This window comes from Saccopteryx bilineata, chromosome 2 (assembly GCF_036850765.1).
Source record: "Saccopteryx bilineata isolate mSacBil1 chromosome 2, mSacBil1_pri_phased_curated, whole genome shotgun sequence".
Classification (NCBI taxonomy): Eukaryota; Metazoa; Chordata; class Mammalia; order Chiroptera; family Emballonuridae; genus Saccopteryx; species Saccopteryx bilineata.
Window position 1 is genome coordinate 65,675,705 of NC_089491.1, and position 20,537 is coordinate 65,696,241.

At 39.9% G+C, this 20,537-nt stretch overlaps 1 protein-coding gene and 1 long non-coding RNA gene across 2 annotated transcripts in view; both read right to left on the bottom strand.

Annotated features, from left to right (window-relative positions):
* Window positions 1-9,255, bottom strand: part of PLGRKT (plasminogen receptor with a C-terminal lysine) — a 40,885-nt gene extending 31,630 nt beyond the window's left edge. The window contains exons 1-2 of the mRNA XM_066254740.1: window positions 9,118-9,255; window positions 6,255-6,341 (exon numbers count right to left, since the gene is read on the bottom strand). Of these exons, the coding sequence (XP_066110837.1) occupies window positions 6,255-6,335 (81 nt within the window). The 5' untranslated portion in view covers window positions 6,336-6,341; window positions 9,118-9,255. The remainder of the gene's footprint in view (window positions 1-6,254; window positions 6,342-9,117) is intronic.
* Window positions 252-6,155, bottom strand: LOC136322863 (uncharacterized). The gene is made up of 2 exons (XR_010728870.1): window positions 6,074-6,155; window positions 252-1,129 (listed from the first exon to the last, which is right to left on the bottom strand). It is a non-coding gene; the product is annotated as an uncharacterized lncRNA (long non-coding RNA).
* Window positions 9,256-20,537: the final 11,282 nt, after the last annotated feature.

Consider the following 20,537-nt stretch of genomic DNA (forward strand, 5'->3'; position numbering starts at 1 on the left):
TATTCTCATGCAGATGGAGTGTGAGCTAAGCACCAGATTGGCCCAAAGTGCCGAAGAAACAGGTGTGAATGAAAAAGACCTGACAAGCTCAGGGGAGGCCTACATGGTGGTCTTACAAACCCAGAGACCCAAAGTAACCACATAGGATGGCCTGAACATAAACATTCCTAAGTAAAAGCAGGTCATGGTGGTAGTCACATACTAGGCCAGTATCTTCCTCAACAAAGACCAGTCTTTTTTTTTTTTTTTAATTTTTATTTATTCATTTTAGAGAAGAGAGAGAGAGAGAAAGAAAGGGGGGAGGAGCAGGAAGCATCAACTCCCATATATGCCTTGACCGGGCAGGCCTAGGGTTTTGAACCGGCAACCTCAGCATTCCAGGTCGACGCTTTATCCACTGTGCCACCACAGGTCAGGCTACAAAGACCAGTCTTTATCTTAATTGAGCCTATTGTCTTTTGCATCTAAGATTAAATACCTTTGAAATGTCAGAGTACTTGTCTTTTTTCTGCCCCTCAGGGTACACCCACTGCACCAGAGTACAAGACCTCAGCCCCCTCGTTGTTAGCTTCTTCCCTGTATACCATCTCTGTGTGCTGTAAATGTTAATTATTAACAGTCTTGTACTAACCAGTGTAGAAGAAGTATGTGTCTCTGCATTTTGCTTTTTATCCAATCGCCCAGATTATTTCCCTGCTTTGCTTTTCCTGCCTTAATCTACCACCAACAGATTTCATGTGGCACTACTTACATCTCCTCCTTTTATTCTAATGAATAAAATAAGCAGCAAAACTGCCATTCTGCAGAGCATTTTCTCAATCCATCGAAATTTTGCTTCCTTGCAGTTGTCCTTAGTTTGGTTCAAATACACTCATAAAAATTCTCTATAGATTTGGACATTTCTTATGAAACACAGGGCAGATCAGTGGTGCTGGTAGAGGCTAAAGCATGATGTCCCTGAACCCCAGTACTTGTGGAGGCCAGGGTTGCACATGGGAGGCGGCGGCGGCGGCAGAGGCAGCGGCAGAGGCAGCGGCAGAGGCAGCAGCAGCAGCAATTCAGGGAGGATAAGGAGCCAAAGGGCAAATACCATATTTCCTCATGCACAGCTCCCATGTATAAGACGCACCTTCATTTTGCGGTTTGAAATTTAAAAAAAAAAAATGTATTACATAAAGTTATTGAACTCAAGTTTTATTCATCATAAAATTCATACAAGTCCTCATCACTGTCAAAACTCCCATCTATTAGCTTGTTCTCATCTGTGTCTGATGATGAATCACTGTCTTCAACAATGAGAATAAAAACAAGTACAAAAAAGCATGGAAATGCAAGTAAAAAATATCTACAACCACTGTATAAGACACACCCAGTTTTTAGACCCTAAATTTTTCCAAAAAATGTGCATTTTATACATGGGGAAATACAATAGCTTTCTAGCCCCGTTGCACTCCAGTTTCCCCAGCTAGCTGGGAGACACATAATCTTCTAAAACTGCTAATGTTGGGCAAATGAGTTGTAAAATCTGTATTTTCTGGGTTTGTTCACTCTTTTTGTTAAAGATGGCGCTGTCTGTCACCCAGGTGATAATATTAATGCCCTTCTTGCTTGAGAAGGGGCTTGTGTAAAGCCAGGAGGCACGGCCAGGGCCACCATCACAGCAGCCCGGCCAGTGCAGGTTTGCATTGGATTCGGATAGTCGGTAGAGAAACAACGGAGCCAAAAACTGGTGGGCCATAGTCTTTAATTCTAGCTTGCACCCAGCGGGCAAGTAAAAATACACACTGGGCTCCAAAACCCACTCACATTCAGTGCTCACAAAGCCACTGACTTATCCAAGTTTCCTAGAATCAAAGGTTTCTAGCTCACCAGCCTTATTCTCCTCAGTTCCCCATCTCCTTCCTTATCCCAGATACAAACACTACACAAACTGGCATCTCACTCAGCACTCCACCATCTTGGCTGCTTCTCCTGGCCACATGGCCTCTTTCTGCTCTCTCATGCTAATCATCCCAGGAACCAAGAGTGCAAACTCCTGTTCTGCCCCCACTTTATACTGTAGCTTCACAACCTCTAATCCAATATACAAAATAGGGAAGTCTCCAATACAAAGTCACTTCTCTAAGGCATGATTGGATTGTACCACCCCACATCAAAAAGGGTAGAAAAGGCCTAATCCCAAAACCAAGCCCCAGGCTACAAGGATTCTCAACACACATTAATATCACCTGGGCAACGGCCTCACGTGGGCAGCGACATTTTCAACAAAGTGAGCATAATACAGTTTATCTGCCCAACAGCTTGGTTATACTAATGTGTGTTGGGGGAGGACTTTCGTGCCAAAAGGTTTTAAAAGGAGAAGCTAGGAGGCCATTTGAGGGAGAGTGATCACGTTATTGTAGAGAGGAAGAGCCTATGGTGTAGCAGGGCAGGGAAGCCACATGGAGGAGGCAGTCAAAATGGCGGAATGGTGAAGGAGAAGCCAGTTCATAGAGGAGAAGGAGATGGGGAACAGAGGTGAATAAGACTGGTGAGGTGGAAGCATTGATTCTAGGAAAACTTGGATGACAGTGGCTTTGGGAGCCCTGAATGGAAAGGGAAGTGTTTCCTGCTGTATTTTCTCGCCTAGTGGGTGCAAGCTAGGATTAAAGGAAAATGGACCACCAGTTTTTGGCTCAATTGTTTCTTTACAACAGATCCGAATCAAACCTGAACCTGCGTTGGCCAGACGGCTTTGATGGCAGCCGCAAATACTGGCTTTACAGCTAAGATAACCCCTGAATAACCTATGTTAACTTTATTGGTGTGTGTTCCCAGATGGAACAGAACATTGGAATTCACCTGATAGGGTTTGAACAAAGTTTGCAGTGAGGAAGAGAAATTAAAAGTGACCTTTGAGCTGTTTCATCACCCTGCTGTTGTTTACTCCATTATATAAATGTATAATGAAATTGATGGGTTACTTGCTTATATTGTAAATATTCACAGTGATGAGAGGACACCCTTCCACTCAGGGATTCCCTAACCCCTTCCAGTTAGTCTAATAGAAACAATATAGAATCCCCAGAGAGAAAAACAGAAAAATCACAGCTGATCTCCAGAGAAGCCCTGTACTGCAGTGTCACCTGCTGGACATTGCCACCAAATATATCCCGTATTAGTTTCTAGGGCTGCCATAACAAAGTACCACAGAGTGGCTTACACAACAGAACTTGATTGTCTCAAGTCTGGAATTTGGAAGTCTAAACTTAATGCGTCAGTAGGGTTGGTTCCTTGGGAGAGCTGTGAGGGTAGCAACTGTTTCAGGACTCTCTCCTTGGTTTGTAAATGGCCAAATTCATATTCACCTGGCATTGTCCCTGTATGCCTATCTGTGTCCAAATTTCCCCTTTTTATAAGGACGCCAGTCAGAGTGGATTAGGATCCATCCTAATGATCTCATTTTAACTTGATTACTTCTGTGAAGACTATATGTCCAAATAAGGTCACATTCTGAAGCAGTGGGGGTTAGGACTTTAACATATGATTTGAGGAGGGGGTGTCACAATTCAACTTGTAATATACTCCTTTAAACAGAGTGAGGGAGCTATTGGCCTACTGCAGAGCTCTTGTTAAAAATGAATGCCCCACCCATGGAGGTCATGTATCTCTCAGGCCTGACATCTCCACTTGGAGTGGGTTAACTAGGATAAGACAACTACAAGGGGCCCATTTGCTGGTCAAATTAAAATGTATTTGAAGGCCTGGCTGGCCTGGCCCTATTGTCATCTCCATTTTGCATAAAGTAATAGCTGTCCCTTCGGGAAAACCTTTATTCCATTCTGCTACCTGAAGCAAAGCTACTGACTGAATAGGGCCCTTGTATTCACAGGGATTTTCCTAAATGCCTGGGCCTGTTTCACCTTTGATTCAGCTAAGCTGAAAACTGATGTCGATAGTGCTCCTTCCTGCCAGTTTGACCTCAGCACCAGCTATAGTGGTTGCTGGGATAAGTGGGCAGAAGTCAAGGTTGTTCTTAAAGCTCTGGTCTATCAGGCTGAGGGGCAGGTTGTCGGGAGGGGCGATCCGCCATAGTCCCTGACTGTCCCAGCACATTCTTGCTGGGTAGGCCAAGAATGCAAGGCCCAGACTGTTCTTGGTCAAGCCATTTCTCTGGGTTATGTTTATAGTGAACAACCTTGAGAAATGAGGTAACCCTTCCCAACTCTACCAGCTCACCACTCACCATAAAAGCAGTGGATTCCCTAAGCCCAGTGTTACTCAGATGTGCCACAAACCCACCGACGACACAAAACCCATTTAAACCCATCTGTGTCAACTCTGTGATACTTAGGGGGAATGGAGAATTGACATCAACCTCATGCTCATGGTGCTTGTATTTTGAGTAATACAGTTCTCTGTCTCTCACTTAGGTGTCTCCTATATTCTGCCAGCATCCATGAAATAGTGACAGGCTAATTTGTTAGCTTACAACTAGGGTAAAATCCCAGATCCTTCACAGACCCTGACTTCATGAGGACTGATATAAGAGTAAAAGCCTTTTGTTTCCAAAGGTCTTGGACAAGGATTCAGTATATGACATTCTTGGCTGGTTTGTACACCTAACATTTGGTCTTCCCTATGTCACTTTGCTCTGTTACAGTAATTCAGTTGCTCTTTCAATTGGTCCATTCCCCCAAAAGACATTATTATCCTAAACAAGACACTCTTCTCACTCTTTAATAGCAATAATAACAACAGCAATAACTAATACTCATAGAATGAGAGACATTGTTCTAAAGACTTGAGGCACCGCTCTATACATTTTCTATACACTACCATTGTTATTCCTCAAAACAATTCTATGAAGGGGATATATCACCTCCAGTACAGATTAGGACTCTGGGACATAGTCATGCAGTTAGTCAGGGACAGAGATGGCGTTCAAATTCAGGCAGTCTGGCTTTAGGCCTCACTTTTAACCACTCATTATACTGCCTCACATAGGACCTTTAACTCTGAGAGCCATAATGAACACAGTGGCCTAGAGATCTTTATTTGAAATCTTAGGCAGAAAATTCCAGTCAAACTTTTTTTTTTTTTTTTTTTTTTTTGAGAGGAGGTTAGATCAAGAGATAGACTCCTGCATGTGCTTGGACCCAGCAACCCCCATCTAGGGCCAATGCTTGAATCAACCAAGCTATTTTAGCACCTGAGGCTGACACACTCGGACCATCTGAGCTATTCTCAGCACCTGGGGCCCACACTGGAACTAGCTGAGTCACTGGCTGCAAGAAGGGAAGAGGGAGAGAAGGGGGAGAGGGCAGGGGGAGAGAAGCAGATGGTCGCTTCTCTTGTATGCCCTGAGAAATGAACCCAGGACGTCCATATACACTGGGTCGATACTCTATCAACAGCCAACTGGCTAGGGCCCCAGTCAAACTTTTAACACTTGATTTTGGCATACATTTTAAAATATTTTTTGACAACCTATATTAGGCAATTAGACAATCTACTTCTTTGCTTTGATCTTTTCTATCCAGCCTATGTATATATCCAGTGTCAAGTTTTCATACTCTGTGTTAGTTTTCTATTGCTATATAATATATGATCAAACTTCGTGGCTTAAAACATCACAAATTTATTATCTTACAGTTCTGGGGGCCAGAAGTTCAAAATGGGCTGGTGTGACTGCATTCCCTGTGGAGACTCTAGGGGAGAATTCATGTCCTTGCCTTTTCCATTTTCTAGAGGCTGTCTGTGTTGTGTGGCTCGTGGTCCTTTACTCCATCTTCAAAGCTAGCAGCACAGCATCTCCAAATCTCTCTCTCTCCCCACCTTCCCTGGCCCTCTTGCCTTCCTCTTTTCCTTATAAGGGCCCTTGTGATTACAGTGAGCCCATCCAGATAATCCAGGATCTTCTCCATCTCAAGCTCCTTAATTTAATCACATTGCAAAGTCCCTTTTTGCCATGTAAGGAAAAATATTCACAAGGGATCGGGATGCAGATATCTTTGAGGAGGGTATCATTCTGCCTACCCTATACTCTGAGCAGTTGTCTCTTCCTATAGTATGGAAATTTTTACAGACATACCTGGATTGGAGATTTTTAAAAGCCTGTTTACCATTTGGTTAATACTCCATTTCATCTTGGCTTTGAGGATGGAGCCCAAGAGTATTTTACCTTTTGGGGTCAAAGAGAACATACTGCTGGAGCATGTGTTTGAAATTTTAACCACTGTAACAACATAAAAAACTAATTATTTTAAAATTACCTGGAGTCGAGCATTCATAAACATGAACTCCTGTTGGTTTTTCATGTTTTCATTCATAGCTTTTGAAAATATAAATCCCATCTTGACCTAAAATACAAAAAAAGCAAAAAGGCTTAAAACAATATATTCTACATATATCCTATGTGCTCTGCTTTGGGCAGGAGTCCCCAAACTACAGTCCGCGGGCTGCATGCGGCCCCCTGAGGTCATTTATCCTCCCCCGCTGCACTTCTGGAAGGGGCACCTCTTTCATTGGTGGTCAATGAGAGGAGCACAGGATGTGGATGCTGTACGTGTATTGTGTACTATACGTGGCAGCGCCGCAAAGTGCAGCATTGCTCACGTACAGTACTACTTCCGGTGACGCAGGACACACGCCTCATGGCTCCGGAAGTGCGTCATATCACTTGTTACGGCTAGCAGTGACAAATATGGAACCAGACATTGACCATCTCATTAGCCAAAAGCAGGCCCATAGTTCCCATTGAAATACTGGTCAGTTTGTTGATTTAAATTTACTTGTTCTTTATTTTAAATATTATATTTGTTCCTGTTTTGTTTTTTTACTTTAAAATAAGATATGTGCAGTGTGCATAGGGATTTGTTCATAGTTGTTTTTTTTATAGTCTGGCCCTCCAACAGTCTGAGGGACAGTGAACTGAACCCCTGTGTAAAAAGTTTGGGGACCCCTGGCTTTGGGTTATCGTGAGCTTAGGACAATGTTAAAAAAGAAAAGCTCTGGCCCGGGAACACAGTGTGGATTCTAGTCCTTGCTCCTAAGAGTTGTCTGATTGTGGGCAAACTTGACTGGCTTGGTCATCATTTACTAAGATCAGCTGATTGAACTAGATGATTTCCAAAATCTTCTGTTTTACAAGTATAAATATATGGCTCTATGTTTCCTAATTTTGTTTTCCATTGTAAATCATGAACAACTGAATGCTTGAAAACAAACAAACAAAATAAATAAATAAACCCTCTCTTTTTAGTGAGGGACTGGGTGGATACCTTCTATCCTTTTACCTTCTAGACAGTTGGATGATAGAATTTTTGTTTCTGAGGAGGGGTATTCAAAAGATGCATCATGCACTTTGAAGACAGATTTTTCTGTGCTTCTTGCATTTGTGTTTAGGAAGTTTTAAGTATCTCAAGGTCACTATATCAATACTCTTTTTGTAATTCCTGCCCCTCTCCTATACACCCCCTATTCCCATCCACCCACTGCTGATATCTCTTGGCCATCCTTCCCTAGCAACACCTTTGTTCTCTTCAAGCTATTACTGAAGTCTAAAGGGGAAAACATAAGGATAATTAAATGTCTTGGGCAACACAATTTTTAAATGAATATATAGTATTGTCAATCTTATTTATCATACTTAAGAAGTTCTTAAGTGAGCTATCAATTCTAGGTAGGCTACAGCTTTGATTTTTTTTTTTTTTTTTTTTTTTTTGTTCTTAATCCAATTGGATAGGTACAGAAGACTTTCAGTTGTTGATTTACTTTCAGAATGAAAAACTCAAGGACATTACAACTGCTCTGCCCTCAACAATGTTGCTGATTCCCTTTGATAAGCTGTTGAGCAGGGTTGTGATCCCTGGGTCAGACTGGCCAGTATTAATACTTTCTACCCAGGATTCACAGTATTCTGTGGAAAGCCATCAGCGCTCCTGTTTTCCATATCTCTATCAAGAAATCTTGGGTTCAGGCTAATTGGGGAGAAGGAAGGAGGGGGAGCATCTCATGCCATGTGGAATGGGTTACCCCTGCTAATAGGGCTCCAAAGGAGTGGAAACTGCAAGCCAGACTTTAGTAGCTTTCCTGTATCCTGACCTAAGACCCATCCTGGAAATACAGGGGCCTCTGATCCAGAGTCAGCTTTAATGTTGGGAACAGGAGTCCAGTCATTCACCAGAGAGAAGCACAACCCTGAACAGGCCTGGGAAGCCTGGTTTCCCTTGTGCTCTGCCAGTGTCCCACTCCATCCTGTGACCAGAATTGGGGACCACCCACTGAGAGTGGGGAGATCTAGCATAAGTTATCTCCTCTATGCAAATTCTGATTGCCCCATGTCAATTGTCTCCAACAGCAGACCAGAACTTGCCAGGAGGCAGAAGCAATGTATTATTAATCTTGGCTGTCTTCATGGTGTCTCTTGCCCATAAACGTTTGCAAAAAGCAACAAAGAACAAGAGAAAGGGAACGCAGGTCACTTGCCATTTTTTTTTTTTCTTCTGCATATAGGAGTAGATAATTGAATTTTTACATACATTGCTAACATTTATAAAGAAAACAACTGTCCTCTAATCTCATTCCTACACACACACAGTTTGTCACAAAGCAGTGTCTTTTACAGTGCTCTTTAAGGGGTGATATCTTCCCTGAAGTGCAGGGAGAGTCCTCACGTCAACTATCTATAGGGAAGAGAAACTATCTGGAAAGTTGGGATTTACATTTACCTCTTTCTGCATTGACTCATTTCCTGATCAAAGTACACATTAACTACCTCCATTTCTGACTAGTTGCATAATTACAATCATTTTCAATAAGTCATTGCATTTCATTTAAATTAGACCACTTCCCCTGCAAATTCCAGCCAGAAACCCACAGCTTCTGGTATGTTTTCTCCAATTTAACTCCACCCGCCCTTCCTGGGCCTAATTACTGTAACTTGGGAATTTCCTGAAGCCCAGGAGTCTTGCGACAGGAATAGCAAGGTTGGTGATACCCTTAACGCACTAGGGTCAGGAAGAGAGCCAAACGCAGGCTTTCACAAGGAGCGTGCACCCAGCGCGGCCCTGCGCGCTCGGGCTTGGAGCTCAGCCCTGGAAAACGAGGACCCGCGGACTAGCGCTTTCCACCTACCTGTGGCCTGCCCGGACCCCCCGGGGTGGCGCTTATTCAATAGGCGGCGGAGGCCCAAGGACACGGAGACCGCCGCAGAAGCCTTCAGGCTCCGGGTCACAAACCTCGGCTGGGACCGGGCCTGGCCTCGCAGATTGGCTAGCCATGACAGAGGATTTCCGACCCTCAGCCAATCAGCTCAGGCCTTGGCTCCTTTAAAGGGCCCGTAGCCCTGACCCAGGCCTACTCTGTTCCTCTACACCTGGCACCCGGGAGGGGCAGATTATGGAGACAAATTCAAACTCGCAGCGACTAAACTATCAGATTTTGATGGAACACAGAGGAAGCAGAACCACAGTCTCACTTAAAGGCTTCAGTGAACTTTGTCAGTAACCCACATGTGTAAGAACCCATTCTCCTGTGCAGTGCTAACCTTGATAGACTTTAATGAGCTATTTTACTGTTATTCTCCAGAGATGGTATCAATCACCACTGTTGATCTGTTTCCAGGAAGAGTCTGTATCTCCTGAGATGTCACTTAAATATATAATCCTCAATCATAGACATTTTTAAGGGCTTTCCTACTTGCAGAATAGGTTTAATGTTGAGGGTATACAGGTCGACGCAATATGTAGAGGTGAGGCTTCTATGGACAAATGGAAAATATCTAGCACATCTTTTCTACAATCTTGGGTTTATCGTTTGGAAGTCCTAGTTGGAAGGGAAAAATGCTACCACTAGAGGGCCCAGTCTTGGTTCTATTGAAGTGAAAGTTGAAATTGACCCCTATTTATTTTGTTACCTCGCAGCGATAAATTTGGGATGACCGATCCCAATTACTGAAGGGAAATTGGTTTGCAGCTATATGATGACGGCAAGGAGAACTGTGCACGGGACCCAGAGATTCACTGGGTACGACTTAATACTCCCATCTGCAATAATGATGACCATAAGATAACTGCAGTAACCTGATAAAGTCAGGACTACTTAAATTTCAGACCATGCAGATTAAAGTGTTGCATCACTTCATCCAGTAAAAAAAAAAAAAAAAAAAAAAAAAATCCTGCTCTACCAAGGTAGTGAACAGGACAAGAAAAATATAAGTGAATGAAGTAGGAAGCTTGATTATCATTTTTAGCCTAGCAACAAGCCGTAGAGGCAGGTACTATTGTAGCTCTGCATATAAAATGTTAACTGGTTATATTTTTCTTGCCCCTCTTTCACTGTTACTTTGTATGAAGAGTACTGGTGGAAACAAATATTATAGTTTAATTTCTAGGTCAGAATATGCCCAAATTAACATAACCTCAAAGCAATTTGGTGGTTGGTAGGACTCTGGAATTCTCACGTGTAGGGCGTAAGCTTCTCTTCATTTCAGCAAAGGGCAAGAATAAATCCAGGGTGGCAAAACAGGTAGGCTAGCTGGGTTTTCTGTTTGTCTTCCCTCAGATCTATTTTCCTCCCTTCCCTGCCCTATTCTTTACCCCATAAGCTGACCTCTTTGGAAAACATCACCTGGGATCTCCTCAGTTGGTTTCCATTTGGGTTTGAACAGTGGAGGCATCCACGGGAGATGGGAGGCAGGAGGAAAGAGAGGTAGGGTATGTTTTAGCAATTCTTTCTTTGTTTTGAGCTAAGGATCTGGTGGTGGCTGTGTCTTTCCACAACCTCAACTCTTGACCATGGGTCCCTCCTCCACAATTTCAGCTAATGGAGCTCTGGGAATACTTTCCGCCCTTGTTCTTTAGCCTAAAGATGGCATGGACTTTCCACTGTTGCACCAAAGCTCTCAATTTCTTAACTTCTGGAGTTCTTAACGTCAACCTGATGATAGAGTTGCCTCAACTGGATGGTTCTCTTAACCCCACCACACCTCTTTAAATAGTGTTACATTAATATTTCTTTAGTCAAACCAACTGAGTATAATTCCGATTCCTGATTGAAACCCAATAGATAAACTTTAAACCATATACATATATTATAAATATTCTAGTATATATGATATGTTCACAACTTTTAAATATAAGTGAAAAAGTGACCATGAGAATATATACACTGGTAATTGAGAGAAATTTTGACATATATATCACATTTTATAGAATGTGGGATAAGAGGATTATGAGACTTTATTTCAGATCAAATGAATATAACTTTAGCTGGTATGTGCATTATTTCTAATTGTATGAATTTGTGTATATTTTTACATATGTACAAATAGGTGCTTTAAAAAATCACTTTGCATTATAGCATAAGAATTTTCATATTGTTAAATACATTTATATGTGCCATTTTAAACAGGTGGTATATTTTCAGGAAGTATGTATCCAGTTTCCGTTGTTGAATATTTCTGATTGTTTTGCTATTGTCAACACCATGATGACCATCTTCCTATATATAGTTTTTTTATTATTTTGATTGGAAATATTGGGCTAAATAGTATAAATATTTTAGAGAGAATTGATGTAAAATTTTCAACTCATTAAAAGTCTCCTACCTCAGGAAATGAAAATTACTCTATTTCCCTATATATTCATAATCTAGTTTTTAAAAAAGTTTTTGAATATTTAAGACATGCTTAGAGGTATTTCTTTTTAACAGTGATGCTTTTGCAAGGAGTGTGAATTTTTCCATTAATAAGAGTTTGCCAAGAACCTCAATCTGTGATAAAGAGCAAGTAGTTAGTTGCACAGTACATGGGACTGAGGCTAGAAGCTCTTCAACATTAAGCTTTTATGGAATGGTGTTTCCCATGCTCTGGGTAACATGGTCGGAATTTTAACCTTACACTTCAATCATAGGGTACACCTCTAGCCTGGACATTATCTGAACCTGCACAGAGAATCACTGAGCTTAGTACAGCCTCGTCTGGACTTTGCTCCTCAACAGTGACACTAAGTGGCTTTGTAATATAATGGCAACAGTGGGCTCAAGATCCTTTTCTCTCATCACTATCTAATTCCATAACATTTTCATCACCCCAAAAAGAAACTCCATATATTAGTAGCAATCACTCCCCATTCTCCCCCTTCCTCTTGCCCTGGGAAACTCCTAATTTGCTTTCTTTGCCAGTAGATCTGTCTATTCTAGACAATTCACATAAATAGATCATATAATATATGACCTTTTGTATATGGCTTCTTTCACTTAGCATAAGATGTTAAGGGTTCATCCAAATTGTAGCATTTTTTGGTAATTCATTCCTTTTTGTGGCTAAATAATATTCAGAGTGTATAGGTATACCACATTTTGTTTATTCCTTAAAAATTGATGGACAATTGGATTGTTCTCGCTTTTTTTTGCTATTTTGAATACTGCTTCTATGAACATCTGTGTACAAGTTTTTGTGCATATGTTTTCAATTCTCTTGGGACAAAATTTTTAGGAGTGAAATTACTGAGTCATTTGGTAACTTTGTATTTAAATTTTTGAGGTTGAACAAATTCATAATGTCACCAGGTATGAATAAGGATGCTAATTTTACCACACTTGTACAGTAGCTAGGATCATAGACACTGGAGCCAGAGCTGAAGTTCAAATCTCAGCTATGACATTTCCTAGTTGTGTAAGCTTAGACCAGTTACTCAGGCTCTGTGCCTCAGTATCCACGTCTGTAAGATAGGGGCAATAACAGTATCTTTCTAATAGGATTTTTGTAAAATTTTAATGAGCTAATACATATAAATCATCAATATGAAGTTCTGACATAAAAAATGGTATATGTTTTACTATTACTGCTATTGTTATTTTTTCTTTTTTCTTTTTTTTTTTTTTTTTTACAGAGACAGAGATACAGTGAGAGAGATAGACAGGGACAGACAGATAGGAATGGAGAGAGATGAGAAGCATCAATCATTAGTTTTTTGTTGCGCATTGCGACACCTTAGTTGTTCATTGATTGCTTTCTCATATGTGCCTTGAATGTGGGGCTACAGCGACCAAGTAACCCCTTGCTCGAGCCAGCGATCTTGGGTCCAAGCTGGTGAGCTTTTGCTTAAACCAGATGAGCCCATGCTCAAGTTGGTGACCTCGGGGTCTCAAACACGGGTCCTCCACATCCCAGTCCAATGCTCTATCCACCGCACCACTGCCTGGTCAGGCGTGCTATTGTTATTTTTAATTATGGTATTTTATTTTGTTAATTTGATAGGTGAAAAAAGTGATGCTATAGTTTATTGACATTTGCTATGGAAATGGAATAATCAGAGATGACAATAATTTAAGAGGGCAACAAAGTCAGGAAAAGTATTTTTTGAACAGAGGCAATTATATTTCATAATGTAACCTGAATAAAGCCGAGGCTTCACGTGGTTCAATCCAAGTATGTAATAACATTCTAAAAAAACACAAACTGCTGAAGCATTGAAGAATAGTATTTGAGACTTCTTAAGGAGTCTCTGCAAATGTTCTGCACAACATATTGAACAGGAAACTCCTGTAATCTTCTCTAGGTATTTTTCTTCTCAAAAAATTTTTTCCACACATAGTAGTTGCTTATGTCTCTCCTCTTTCTCAACCATGAGGACCCCATACTGCAACAACCCACTTGTAAATTTTGGATATTTAGCCTTTATCAGATATATAGACAAATATGTTCTCCCATTCAGTTGGTTGTCTTTTTATTTTGTTGATGGTTTCCTTTGCTGTGCAAAATCTTTTTAGTTTGATGTAGTCTCACTTGTATCTTTTTTCTTTTACTGTAATTTTCTTGCCCGAGGTGATATATCAGAAAAGACATTGCTGCAAGACAGTCTTGAGATTTTACTGCCTGTTTTTTTGTCTAGAATATTTATAAATTCAAGTCTGATATTTAAGCCTTTGATCCATTTTTAGTTTATGCTTGTATATAGTGTAAGAAGGTGGTCTGATTTATTTTTTTGCATGTATCTGTCCAATTTTCCCAACACTGTTTATTTAATAGACTATCTTTACCCCATTGTATGTTCTTGCCTTCTTTGTCAAATATTAATTGACTACAAAGGCTTATTTCCGGGCTCTCTGTTGTGTTTTATTGATCTATGTCTGTTTTTATGCCACTATCATGCTGTTTTGAAATTATGGTCTTGCAGTATACTTTGATACCAGGTAGTGTGATTCCTCCAACTTTGTTCTTCTTTCTCAAGATTACTATTGCTTTTTGAAATATTTGTTCTAGCACTATGAAATATACCATTGGTATCTTGATAAAAATTGTGTTGAACTTATAGATTGCTTTGGGTAGTATGGTCATTTTAATAATGTTAATTCTTCTTATCCATAAACACAGTATATGCTTCCCTTTATTTGTATCATCTTCAATTTCTTCCTTCAGTATCTTATAATTTTCTGAGTACAGGTTTCTTAAATGCCTGGTTAAATTTATTCCTAGGAATTTTATTCTTTGTGAAGCAATTGTGAATGGGATTTTTTTCTTAGTTTCCCTTTTTGATAGCTCATTATTGGTGAATAAAATGCAACTGATTTCTGGATACTTATTTTGTACTCTGCTACTTTACTGGATCTGGTTTGCCAATATTTTGATGAGGATTTTAGCATCTATGCTTATTAGGAATATTGGCTTATAATTTCTTTCTTTGTAGTGTCTTTATCTGGTTTTGGAATTAGGATAATGCTGGCCTCATAAAATTATCTTGGGAGTTTTCCTGCTCTTGAATTAATTGGAATAGTTTGAGAAGGATAGGTGTTAGTTCTTCTTTGGGTGTCTGGTAGAATTCACCTATGAAACCATCTGGTCCAGGACTTTTGTCTTTTGGGAGTTTTTTGATTATTGCTTCAATTTCACTAGCTGTCATCTGTCTATTCGGATTCTCTGATTCTTCCATATTTAGTTTGGGAAGATTGTATGTTTCCAGGAACTTGTCCATTTTGTCCATACTGTCCAATTTGTTGGCATATAGCTGTTCATAGTATTTCCTTACAATCCTTTGAATTTTTTAGTGTCAGTTGTTACTTCTCCTGTTTCATTTCTGATTTCATTTGAGTCTTCTCTCTTTTTTTTTTCTTGATGAGTCTGATTAAAGGTCTATCAATCTTGTTTATCTTTTCCCAAAACCAGCTCTTGGTTTCATTGATCTTTTGTATTTTTTAAGAATCTGTTTAATTTATGCTCTGTTATTTCCTTTCTTCTACTCACTTACGGCTTTGTTTGTTGTTCTTTTTCAAGTTCCTTTAAGTGTAGTTAGATTGTTTATTTGAAATTATTTTGTTTCCTGAGGTAAGCCTGTAATGCGATGAATTTCTCTCAGAATTGTTTCTGCTGTGTCCCATAGATTTGGGGTTGCTGTGTTTTCATTTTCATTTGTCTCTAGGTATCTTTTGATGTTTTCCTTGATCTCACTGTTAACCCATTCATTATTTAGTAACATGTTATTTAGCTTCCATGTCTTTATGTGTGTGTTTCTAGTTTCACACCAATATTGTCAGAGAAAATGCTTACTATTATTTCAATTTTCTTAAATTTATTGAGACTGTTTGTGTTTTAACATGTGTTCTATCCTAGAAAATATTCCATGTATGCTTGAAAAGAATGTATATTCTGCAGCTTTGGGGGGAAATGCTCTAAAGATATTAATTAAATCCAGCTGATCTAGTGTGTCACTCAAGGCCATCATTTCCTTGTTGATTTTCTGTCTGAAAGATCTATCCATTAATGTCAATGGGGTATTAATATCCCTTCGTATGACTGTATTGCTGTCAATCTCTCTTTTATATCAATCAAGATTTGCTTTACATATTTAGGTACTCCTATGTTGGGTGCATAAATGTTTATAGGGGTTATATCTTCCTGTAGGATTGTTCCCTTTATCATTAGGCACTGTCCTTTGTCTCTTACTAAAGTCTTTGTCTTAAAGTCTATATTGTCAGATATAAGTTTTGCTATCCCAGCTGTTTTTTTTTAACTTCCATTTGCATGAAATATCTTTTTCCATCCCTTTACTTTTAGTCTGTGTGTATCTTTAACTCTGAGGTGGGTCTCTTGTAGACAGCATCTATAAGGGTCTTGCTTTCTTATCCCTTCAGCTACCCTATGTCTTTTCATGGGAGCATTTAAGCTATTTACACTTAAAGTAATTTTAAAGTAATTGTTGATAGGTATGTATTTATTGTCATTTTATTTTTAACTATGTTCCTCTTTTTCCTTCCTCTCCTTCTCCTTCTCCTCCTCCTCCTTCTTTCTTCTATTTCTTCTTCACCCTTTAATATTTCTTGTAATACCAATTTGGTGGTAATGAACTTCTTTAGCCTTTTCTTGTCTGGAAACCTCTTTATTTCTCCTTCAGTTTTAAGTGATAGATTTGCTGTGTAAAGTAGACATGGTTGTAGTTCCTTGCTTTTCATCACTTTGACTATTTCATACCAATCCATTCTGGCCTGAAATGTTTCTGTTTAGAAATCAGCTGACAATCTTATGGGAGCTCCCTTGTAGTTAACTAACTGCTTTTCTCTTACTGTATTTAAGATTCTCTTTTTGTCTTTAACCTTTGCCATTTTAATTATGATGTGTCTTGTTGTGGGCCTCTTTGGGTTTTTCTGTGCTTCCTGATCTCATGTATCTTTTTTCTTCACCAGTTTAGGAAAGGTTTCTGTCATTATTTCTTCAAATAGGTTCTCAATCCCTTGCTCTTTCTCTTCTTCTTGTACCCCTATGACTATGATACAGATGTTGTTACACACTATGTTGTTTCAAATGTCCCTTAAACATTTCTCAGTCTTCAATTCTTTTTTTTTTTTTTAATTCATTTTAGAGAGGAGAGAGAGAGACAGAGAGAGACAGAGACAGGGGGGAGGAGCTGGAAGCATCAACTCCCATATGTGTCTTGACCAGGCAAGCCCAGGGTTTCAAACCGGCGACCTCAGCATTTCCAGGTCGACGCTTTATCCACTGCGCCACCACAGGTCAGGCCATTTCTCAGTCTTTGTAATTCTTTTTTTCTTTTTGCTACTTTGTTTTTTCTACCTTGTCTTCCATATTGCTTATTTGATACTCTGCTTCATCCAATCACTGTTTATTCCTTCCAGTGTATTTTTTTCCATGAGAGAAATAGAAAGACAAGAAAGGAGAAAGATATGAAGCATTGACTCATAGTTGTGTCATTTTAGTTTTTCATTGATTGCTTCTCATATGTGCATTGACCAAGAGTTGAGCCAGTGACCCCTTCCTCAAGCCAGTGACCTTGGGCTCAAGTCAGCAACTATGGGATTATGTTGATGATCCCATGCGTAAGCCAGCAATCTCACACTCAATCTGGTGAGCCTGTGCTCAAGCTGGTGGCCTCGGGGTTTCGATCCTGGAACCTCAGCATCTCATGTTAATGCTCTATCCACTGCGCCACCACTGGTCAGGCTCCAGTGAATTCTTGATGTCAGATATTATATTCTTCATTTCTAACTTTTTCTTATTTATGGTTTCTATGTCCTTTTTCAAGTTGTTGAGTATTCTTATAACCATTACTTTGAACTGTATATCTGATAATATGCTTATCTCCATTTCATTTAGCTCGTTTTCTAGAGATTTCTTCTGTTCTGTCATTTGAGGCCTTTTCTTTGTCTCCTGTTTTAGCTGCCCTTTTGTGTTTTTCTGTGTATTAGATCTTCTATGACTCCCAGTCTTCATGGATGGTCTTATATAGTAGGTATCTTATGGGACCCAGTGGCATTGTTTCTAGGGTCACCTGAACTGGGTGCTACAGGAATGTCCCTTGTGTGGGTTATGTGGGCCCCGTGTTGTAATTGGATCTTGATTGCTATTAGCCTGTTCGTGCAGAGATTGCCCTTCAGGCTAGCTAACTGGAAGGCTCAACTCCACCACAGCATGGGAGTTTCTCTGCTGGTACTGGCCCCATGAAGTAGAATTCACCGCAGTCGAGTTTGATGCCTGCCAATATCACTCTTTGGGTTTGCTGCTTGTGAAGCTTATTGGATTCTTCTCTGATGTTGTCTGACTTTGTCCATTTGGGTGTGTTGATTCTGGGCCAATTCCATTTGCCTCCTATCTTTCCTGTTGATCATTATGTTACATCCTGAACATTGCTTGATTAAAACAAACAAACCAAAAAACTAAATATCCACGCCACCCCCCCCCAGTTATAAAAATCATTTATATGTTATAGGATATCTAAGAGGATATTACTTAATCCTGACTACTCAGTAAATTATTTGCCCAAGATTACTCAGCCTGCTAATGGTAGGTGGCTCTAAAACAGGGGTCAGGAACCTATGGCTCACAAGCCAGATATGGCTCTTTTGATGGCTGGATCTGGCTTGCAGACAAATCTTTAATAAAAAAAATAATAACGTTAAAAATATAAAACATTCTCATGTATTACAATCCATTCATTTCCTACCGCTCATGTTCATGGTTGTGGGTGGCTGGAGCCAATCACAGCTGTCCTCCGGGACAACACCAAATTTTTATTGGATAATGTGTAACGTACATGGGTCGTTGTATGGCTCTCACAGAATTACATTTTAAAATATGTGGTGTTCATGGCTCTCTCAGCCAAAAAGGTTCCCAACCCCTGCTCTAAAGCCAGTTTTTTGTTTGTTTGTTTGTGTTTTTATTCCTTGGGAGGAAGGGAGGCAGAGACAGACTCCCGCATGTGTCCCAACCAGGATCCATTCAGCAAGCCCACTAGGGGGTGATGCTCTGCCCATTTGGGTCATTGATCCATTGCTCCACAACCAAGCTCTTCTTGGCACCTGAGACGGAGGCCATGGAGCATCCTCAGTGCCCAGGGCCAACTCGCTCCAATTAAGCCATGGCTGCAGGAGGGGAAGAGAGAGAGAGAAGCGGGAGGGGGAGAGGTGGAGGAGCAGATGGGCGCTTCTCCTGTCTGCCCTGACTGGAAATCAAACCCGGACATCCACACTCTGAGCCAATGCTCTAGCACTGAGCAAACCAGCCAGGGCCACCAGTTTTTTTCTGACTTGATGATCATAACCAGGCTAGCAGGTCATGAAATATATGTTCTGAGGTCTTGATCATTTTTAGAAAAGTGAAATAGATTAAATAGAAAATATCAGAGGAACTAAATTTGGGGAAAACACTGCTGTATTCCACTGTGTGGCTTCAAAAAGAAATTTGCAAGAGAGAGCATTTTAAGCTTAATCCCACAAGTCTATTTCTATTTTATTAAAGCTAAAGAGAATTTCACATTCCCTTTTAGATTTTTAAGGCAATATCTTTCTCATAATTTTTTCAAGTTAAAAATATGTGCTATTCTGAAAGGGTGAAAATTCTCACTTGGGAAGGAAATGGTATAACTAAGCCAATGGACATCTTAATATTCATTCATTATACAGTATTTTGAATTGAATAAGTAGAAAGACAAACAACGAAGAGTTCAATATATCAATTTTCAAATTACCAAGATTACAAAGAAAGAAGTAAGTAAGAAGGAGGGAAGGAGAAAGAGAGGCAAGTACCTAAAAGTCTACTACTGGGGAATGTTTAAGTAAATTATGTCACCACCTACTCTAAGTCACACGGTTTCAGCTTGAGCTCACCACCATTACCAGAAGCATTTTCTTAATCCAACCTTGCTATGGCAAGACAGCAGGGATCCAGAGCCTTCTTACAAGTTGTAACTCATGATGGGAAGTCCTTTTAATGACGAAGCAATTTAAGTTTCATTATGTCGAGGAACCCTGAGGAAGTATCACAATACACCATTTAAAATATACTTCCTGTTATACACACTCACTTTCTAGAATAAAACCCAAAGCCATATCAGTCTGTTGTTTTACTTTCTATATGTTGCAGAATTATGTCAAGTTTTTCTATGTCCTTGTTAAAACCTTTTATTGAAAAGAGGTGGGGGGAGCGTGATGGCAGAATTTAAGGTGTCTGGATTCTGAAGGTAAAACCAACATCTGAAATCTTTGTGATGATTTCAAGCATTGGCTTGTTTTAAACCTTTTTTGAAAACATATTGGATGTTGGCCCTGCCAGGTAGCTCAGTTGGCTAGTGTTCCAAGGTTGTGGGTTCCATCCCCAGTTGGGGCACAAACAAGAATCAATCAATGAATGCATACATAATAAGTAGAACAACAAATCAATTTCTCTCTCTCTCTCTCTCTCTCTCTCTCTCTCTCATAATAAAAAGAATAATAGAAAATTAAAAACATCCAGTGTTGGTTTTATTTGGAAGCTTTTCATTTTAAAAGTTCATTTATGAGAAACTGCAGTGGTAAGTTTCACTTTTGGTTTCACTTTTACATTTCTTCATTTCAAGGTAGCAGAATCTAGTGGTTTAAAGGTTTAAAGAGCCAGTGGCTGGATATTTGGTTGGTTAGACCTTCATCCTGAAACACAGAGTTGCCGGTTTGACCCCCAGTTAGGTGCAGGAATAAATCAATGTTCCTATCTCCCCTCCCCTCTTCCCCCTCTTCTTTCCTCCCTCCCCCCTTCCTACCTTCCTTTTTCTCTCTCTCAAATCAATAAA